At 38.5% G+C, this 7,808-nt stretch overlaps 2 protein-coding genes across 2 annotated transcripts; both read left to right on the top strand.

Moving 5' to 3' along the window:
- The first annotated feature begins 1,458 nt into the window (after positions 1–1,458).
- Positions 1,459–3,257, top strand: LOC108878068 (hydroxycarboxylic acid receptor 3-like). Its single transcript, XM_018668368.2, has one exon. It carries the CDS (start codon positions 1,606–1,608, stop codon positions 2,584–2,586), a length of 981 nt encoding a protein of 326 aa, XP_018523884.1. The 5' UTR covers positions 1,459–1,605; the 3' UTR covers positions 2,587–3,257.
- A 2,176-nt stretch (positions 3,258–5,433) lies between these two features.
- On the top strand, positions 5,434–7,055 carry LOC108878064 (hydroxycarboxylic acid receptor 3). The gene has a single exon (XM_018668361.2). The coding sequence runs from the start codon at positions 5,473–5,475 to the stop codon at positions 6,451–6,453; it is 981 nt and encodes a 326-aa protein (XP_018523877.1). The 5' UTR covers positions 5,434–5,472; the 3' UTR covers positions 6,454–7,055.
- Positions 7,056–7,808: the final 753 nt, after the last annotated feature.

The following is a 7,808-nucleotide window of genomic DNA, read 5'->3' as shown; positions in this document are numbered from 1 at the left end:
CCCTCCTACTTCTAAGCATACAACTCTTGCATCTATATTAGTCACACTGCCTTTCATAAAATATTGAGGAAAATATTTGCAAAATACATGACAGCTTTTGCACACAGCACTGAGCTGAACATTCACACGTTGTCTCTCTTTAGTCATTTCTAACCAAAATTAACATCCCAGGTAGCATACCCCCACAGTTTCCGAAACGATCTGTTTAAGAGGAATGATTGCTAAAAATGGACTCAGGAAATAATGTCTCATGTCACGTAGTCACAGTCTAATACGACAGTCCTGCAGTGAATCCTTTCTTCATGATGGTTACAATGTTCAATTTGTGTTGAAACTCTTTCAGAGACGTGATGTTTCAACCTTATGGTCTTTTTGTAAGCTGCAGTTTGCAATACTATCAAATTGTATTGTGTTATACACAAAGGTCTTTCTATTATTTTGTCCACTCCATTTAATCAGTGGGGGTAGGCTAAATAAAGGGAACACCTCTCTTTGTAGTTTACACATGACTTTTCTCACTCGACTAGCATTAGTTTTAGCCAGGTTTTCCTAATAAACTGCCAACTGAAGGTATATTAAAAGCAGTATTTTCAAATGTTATCCACTAGGCAGCAGTAGAGGTTTACATAAAGTCATTGTGAACTTCCTCATAACCATTCTCAGCCTGTTGTAGCTTCTAATGAATAAATACTGCTCATGAACAGACCGCTGAATTCCTCACAAATGGCAGCCCATCAAACATGACTAGTAGACACTGTTAATTGATCCAGTGATGCAAACCATGAAACACAAAACAGACAAGCTGTCTTTTTCCTTCTTCATATTCCTGAAGTATTCCAGAACAGTAATCATAATATACTTATCTTCCCGTCATCTACATTTACACACTTGCACATAAACCTATCCAAATACATACAGACATTCATTCAAGGGTGCACCAACATGAACCAATAAAACCCTTTTGAAAACCCACTGCTTCTCATTTCTGCAACACATGTGCCATTGCTCTCTTAGAGATAAAATTGTGCAGCATATGCATTCTTGTATATGCACATGCTTTTTGCACATTTTGACATGCCTGATACTGAGACTGAATTGTCATATCAAACCACTGACCCTCTGATTAGTGGGCAACCCGCACTAACTCCTGAGCCACAGCCAGCATTAGAGAGCTGCACGGATGATGTATTTTTAAGGGTTAAGGGTTTAAGAAAGGCACCATCGAGAATGAAGTTGTTTGGATGATACTCTCAAGAAAGCTGCAAGGTGGATTAATGTAGGCCAAGCAAGGCACATTTTGAACAGGCACTGCACTAGTAACTTGTAGAATTAGACAACGTTTTTTATGTCCCCTAAACACACCCACTGTCGCCTGTGCTACATGGAGCACCTTCCTGTATTTGTTGTGTATATTTGCAGCACATGTGTTGTGAAATCATTGGGGATGTTTTCTTGTTTTGGCCTGTGTTTCCTTAAGTTGAGTTCTCTTGGTCTCTGCAGTGTTACCACGAAATGAAAGGCAGAACATCTTCCTGTAAAGACAAAACCACAAACATGCTTCCCTTTAAATGATGCCTAATTACAACATCTTTCACATAACTCAAGATGAAATGTGAATTTGATGGAACTCTGCTGAAGAGTGTGCTCCCTCCACTGCTGGTGACAGAGTTTGTATTTGGAGTTCTTGGCAATGGTTTGGCTCTGTGGATCTTCTGCTTCCACCTGAAGCCCTGGAAGAGCAGCACAGTGTTACTCTTCAACCTGGCAATGGCTGATTTTCTGCTCAACATGGCTTTACCTTTCCGAACCAGCTACTACATCTCTGAGCTCAACTGGATTTTTGGAGATATATTCTGCAACATCTGCCTCTTCATGTTGGCAATGAATCGCAGTGGAAGTGCCTTCTTCTTGATGGCTATCGCTGTGGACAGGTACATGCGTGTGGTGCATCCCCATCATCCCATCAACTCTTTGAGTGTCTCGAAAGCCATGCTTGGAGCATTTGCAATATGGTTACTCACCATTTCAATGAACGCTCATATCTTCACTTTGGAACATGGCAACATGACCAAAAAATACTGTGAAAGCTTCATGGTTGATACTCATCATCAGCGTAATTTGATTTGGCATAAGTCTGAGTTTGTCTTGTCCTTCTACGTGCCTCTGTGTGTGATCCTCTACTGCACTGTCCACATTATCAGCCACCTGAGAGGGAGACAGCTCGCTCAGGACGCAAAGATCAAGAAGGCTCTGTGCGTCATCACAGTGGTGGTGGTGCTCTTCATCATTTGCTTTCTCCCGAGCAACATCACACAGCTGCTGATTTGGATCAAGACCCGACAGTTAGCCAGCACCCTCAACAAATCTGAAGTCTGTTCTGCCTTGGAGAACCTGACCATCGTATTCTACATCACCATTAGCCTGACCTATCTCAACAGCATGTTGGATCCTGTGGTCTATTACTTCTCCAGCCCTGTCTTCAAGAACATCTGCCGGAAAGCTCTTCATCTGCCCCAAGCAGACCCTACTGAGAGTACAGAGAAGAAAACTCGAGAAACAGGATCCCAGACGCTCAGCCAGCTGTGATCACAAAACCAAAATTAAGGAAAGATTTTATCATATGAGTGCTTCAGCCAACAAGATATTATTTTTTGCCTGTCTTACAATTATCAAGTATATATTGCACTGCACTTTTAAAAAATGTTGATTGCCTGTGTAGAACATATGCTCGTGTAAGGCTGTTAAATGATTTATGTCAAAGAGAGACTACTTTTGTTGAATTATTTGATTATGGGATAACTGTAAATTATTGAGCATAGTGTAATTGTAGCAAAAGAGGAGAGAAGTCATAAAGTCAACAAACTGGCTCAGTCTGTTACAGAACAATATCTGGTTACATTAACTCAGACTGAACAAACATAAGCTACTGGTCACAGCAGACTGAGCAAAAACCCTGAATGTATTGAACTGAAGAAGTTATCATCTCACGTGTGAAAGGAAGAATGTGTTATCTCGTCTAAAAATTACACAGTCTTTAAAAGCTCTTATTTTTTTTATCTCTTTTTTATTCCTATATATATTGACTGGACTTTCCTGAATATTTTTTCACAAAATACATGCTATTGTAAAGATGTGAGCTATGAGCATAATAATTCCATGTTTTAATGATGAAACATGATAATAATTTGTGAGGTTTAAAAAATGCTCTCCAAATGTCCTCCCTGCTGGAACAAACAATAAAGATGTTTATCCTCATCATGGCAATAAGTCATGTTTTCCTGGATTACTTCATTTGATGATTTATTTCATTTCACATTACATGAAGTGCACACATGCTCTTATACATAGATTAAGTACATAGACATCACTACAAGAACTGAGCACCATAAAGTATTTAAGTACTTGCATCCCGCTGTCACCGTAATGCAATATAATACAAAAACATTATTTTAAAATGTGTGGTAAAAGTGGTTTTAGTAGTTTATACATAGGAAGCAAAACCTTTAATGCGAGGTGAAAGCAAGTCATACAAACTTTACTTGAATTAGTGAACAGCACAATATATGACTTTGTTCTAAGAATAACTACATCTGCTTTTTTAGCAGCTGCTTTTGTTTCCATATGATATGATTCATACATTTAACCATGGTTTTATATTACAGTGCACAAATTTCATTGAGACCCTTCATTATTTCAATATTTCTTGGAAATGCACTCATACATTATTCAGCAACATTTTTTAACGTCTTAGGACTGATAGTTTTTTAAACTGTCACAACTATTATGACCAATGGGATTAAAAGGCGAACTGCCACAAATAATCTAAACACCTAATGGCAGGTGTTAGAAACTGAAGTCTGGACCCAACCTGTCTTGTGTCAACAAGTGCAGGCTTGTGATGGCAGTGGTGTGGTGTGAGACATGTTTTCTGGGTCCCTTAATACCAGTGAATCATTGTTTGAGTACTACAGCCTATCTGAGTTTTACTGAGGACCATGTGCAGGAACTGAACACTACAACATTTGTGAAGGTACGATTTCCTGCAGGACTGTTATATTAGATTGCATTATTTTGAGCTCCTTTATTCCTTTATTGACTGTCAACTGGGTCTTTATTAGAAGCAGTATTTTCAATTGTTATCTGCAAGACAGAAATGGAGGTTTATATACTGTATTATCAGTGTGAGCAATCCTCATAAGTACTGTGCATGAACAAACTAGTGGATTCTTTACAACCAGTGGCCCAACAAACATGACTAGTTAACACTGATAATGATAACTGAATTCAGTAAAATATTCATGCATCTCACAAAAGGTTCACCTCTTTTGTCCACTTCAGGTCTCTGCACCATCATGTTCCATTGCTTTCTGTGCATTTCCTTGTGTCAACATGCTTTTCACACATTTTGACTTGACTGATATTCAGACTGAATTGTTGTTTTGTTTCAACTCATTCTTGGACATTTGATTAAAACAGGTATTCAGACCATTTATTCAGGTCTTTGTATAAATACCACTGATAGTTCTTACAGATTAGTTATGACTGTTACAGCTGGATTTGTCTGTTTTCTCAGATTTGTCCTTGCAGATCTTTTCTGTCAGACTTGATGGAGCACATCAGTGAACTGGGGCCCTCAGGTCTCTCCACAGATTTTCAGTAGGGAGATGAAGTCTCAATACTGAATTCACTGTTGGACAGAAGCACTTGTCGTGCAACAGTGAGTTGAGCTGTGGTTTTACCTTGCCGCAGAATCTTAGTCTCATGAGTCCTAAAAAGCAGCAAGTGACACCACTGTGAAGTCCTGTGGCTTCTTGTAGCTGCTGCAGTTTCTCATTTAGAATAGCTGGTGGGTCATCTGACCAAGACCCTTCTGTGAGTTTTAAAACTGAATATAAAAGTAAAAAGCATGTTAACAGCAAAGTGTGGGAAAAGAACTGATGATCTACATTCTTCAGAATGAGTTTCTGAGAAGAGTTAATCATGGTTATAACAGAAACGAGAAGTACAGTTGATTAAACCTGCAGTAACAGGATGTTAGTTCTGCAAAAAAAGGCTGAGAGCAATTCTCTTTAAAAGGAATGATGCTTTGTAAAGATGTTGAATTGATTATTTTTTAACAAAAACATCTAATGCAATAAGATAAAGAACTCATTTGTGATGACAAGCCTTATAGCTTAACATCTAGCTAAACACAATGGTTTTCCGCATGCAACTATATTGTGAACTTATATTTGTTCATCACCTGTTGGCATCTCGGTTGTAACTATTCAACCTTTTGTATATTTCTATATAAATCTAATACATTTGGACAGTAGAGATGACTAAAACTGGTTGTGAACCCTTGATAAAAAGCAGAAACCCCAGACTTCCTGTGAAGACCGACACCTCAGATGTATTTCCCTTTAAAGAATGCAGAGTCCCTATAGGGTTAGTTCTCTAAACTGCAGCCAGCCAAGTAGCACATAACTCAAGATGAAATGTGAATTTGATGGAACTCTGCTGAAGAGTGTGCTCCCTCCACTGCTGGTGACAGAGTTTGTATTTGGAGTTCTTGGCAATGGTTTGGCTCTGTGGATCTTCTGTTTCCACCTGAAGCCCTGGAAGAGCAGCACAGTGTTACTCTTCAACCTGGCAATGGCTGATTTTCTGCTCAACATGGCTTTGCCTTTCCGAACCAGCTACTACATCTCTGAGCTCAACTGGATTTTTGGAGATACATTCTGCAACATCTGCCTCTTCATGTTGGCAATGAATCGCTGCGGGAGTGCCTTCTTCTTGATGGCTATCGCTGTGGACAGGTACATGCGTGTGGTGCATCCCCATCATCCCATCAACTCTTTGAGTGTCTCGAAAGCCATGCTTGGAGCATTTGCAATATGGTTACTCACCATTTCAATGAACGCTCATATCTTCACTTTGGAACATGGCAACATGACCAAAAAATACTGTGAAAGCTTCATGGTTGATACTGATCCTCAGCGTAATCTGACTTGGCGCAAGTTTGCGTTTGTCTTGTCCTTCTACATGCCTCTGTGTGTCATCCTCTACTGCACTGTCCACATTATCAGCCACCTGAGAGGGAGACAGCTTGCTCAGCACGCAAAGATCAAGAAGGCTCTGTGCTTCATCACAGTGGTGGTGGTGCTCTTCATCATTTGCTTTCTCCCGAGCAACATCACACAGCTGCTGATTTGGATCAAGACCCGACAGTTAGCCAGCACCCTCGACAAATCTGAAGTCTGTTCTGCCTTGGAGAACCTGACCATCGTATTCTACATCACCATTAGCCTGACCTATCTCAACAGCATGTTGGATCCTGTGGTCTATTACTTCTCCAGCCCTGTCTTCAAGAACATCTGCCGGAAAGCTCTTCATCTGCCCCAAGCAGACCCTACTGAGAGTACAGAGAAGAAAACTCGAGAAACAGGATCCCAGACGCTCAGCCAGCTGTGATCACAAAACCAAAATTAAGGAAAGATTTTATCATGTGAGTGCTTCAGCCAACAAGATATTATTTTTACCTGCCTTAAAATTATCAAGTATATATTGCACTGCACTTTGATTGCCTTTGCAGAACATATGCTCGTGTAAAGCTGTGAAATTATTTACGTTGCAAGACTACTTTTGTTGAATTATTTGATTATGGGATAACTATAAACATTGGAGCATAATGTAATCGTAGCAAAGGTGGAGAGAGGTCATAAAGTCAACAAACTGACTCAGTCTGTTACAGAACAATATCTCATATTGAACAAACATAAGCTGCTGGTCACAGCAGACCAGGCAAAACCTTGAATGTATTGAACTGAATAGTTTATCATCTCACGTGTGAAAGGAAGAATGTGTTATCTTGTCTTTCAAAAGTTACATAGTTTTGCTTTAAAAGCTACAATTTTAATTTCTCTATATATTGACAGCACTTTTTAAAAATATTTCTTTTGCAAAATATATGCTATTGTAAAGTTGTGAAATCATTTATGTACTGTATTAACATTTTGTACAACTTAGACATTAAACAGCTCTCTAAACTCACAAACTTAATTTTATTGCTGTGTTATTTACATTTGTTGCATTCATAAGTTTTTCATACTGATGACGTCATATGTATAAAATATAATCTTGACATTATGAGAAAACTATACAATAATTGTCAATTCCAAGTTATTATAATGAAACATAAAGATAATTTTCTGTATGAAAAAACATTCAAATGTTGCACATCCACATGTTTTCTCTTTGGTCAATGCAATGTCCTCACTTTTGGAACAAGCAATACATTTTTTATTCTCATCATAACAATAAATCATGTTTTCTTTAGTTATTTCATTTGAATTTCAAATTGCATGAAGTGCATGCAAGCTCTTACATAAATACTGTGTAAAAACATAGCAGTAGCATAGTAGCATGCATTATTTGAGTGCTACAGCCTATCTGAGTATTACTGATGACCATATGCTGCAACTGAACACTATAACATTTGTGAAGGTAGGATTTCCTGCAGGACTGTTATATTAGACTGCAATAGTTTGAGCCAGGTTTTCTTTATCAACTGCCAGCTGGGTCTATATTAAAAGCAGTATTTTAAAATGTTATTTACAAGACAGCAGTGGAGGTTTACGTGCTGTATTATCAGTGTAAGCTTGCTCATAACCCTTGTCAGCCTGTTGTAGCTGCTAATTATTAAGTAAAATGCATGAACAAAGTGAATTCTTTACAACCAGTGGGCCAATTAAACATGACTAGTTAACACTATTAGTGATAACTGAAAATACATTTAAAAAAAAACACACATCCAGTTCGACGCAAAA

The sequence above is a fragment of the Lates calcarifer genome, linkage group LG13 (assembly GCF_001640805.2).
Source record: "Lates calcarifer isolate ASB-BC8 linkage group LG13, TLL_Latcal_v3, whole genome shotgun sequence".
NCBI lineage: Eukaryota > Metazoa > Chordata > Actinopteri > Centropomidae > Lates > Lates calcarifer.
This window is presented reverse-complemented; position numbering and strand designations above follow the sequence as displayed.

Bases quoted from the DNA above. Each gene is read 5' to 3' on its own strand.
- LOC108878068 (XM_018668368.2), top strand. From the start codon at position 1,606: ATGAAATGTGAATTTGATGGAACTCTGCTGAAGAGTGTGCTCCCTCCA.
- LOC108878064 (XM_018668361.2), top strand. From the start codon at position 5,473: ATGAAATGTGAATTTGATGGAACTCTGCTGAAGAGTGTGCTCCCTCCA.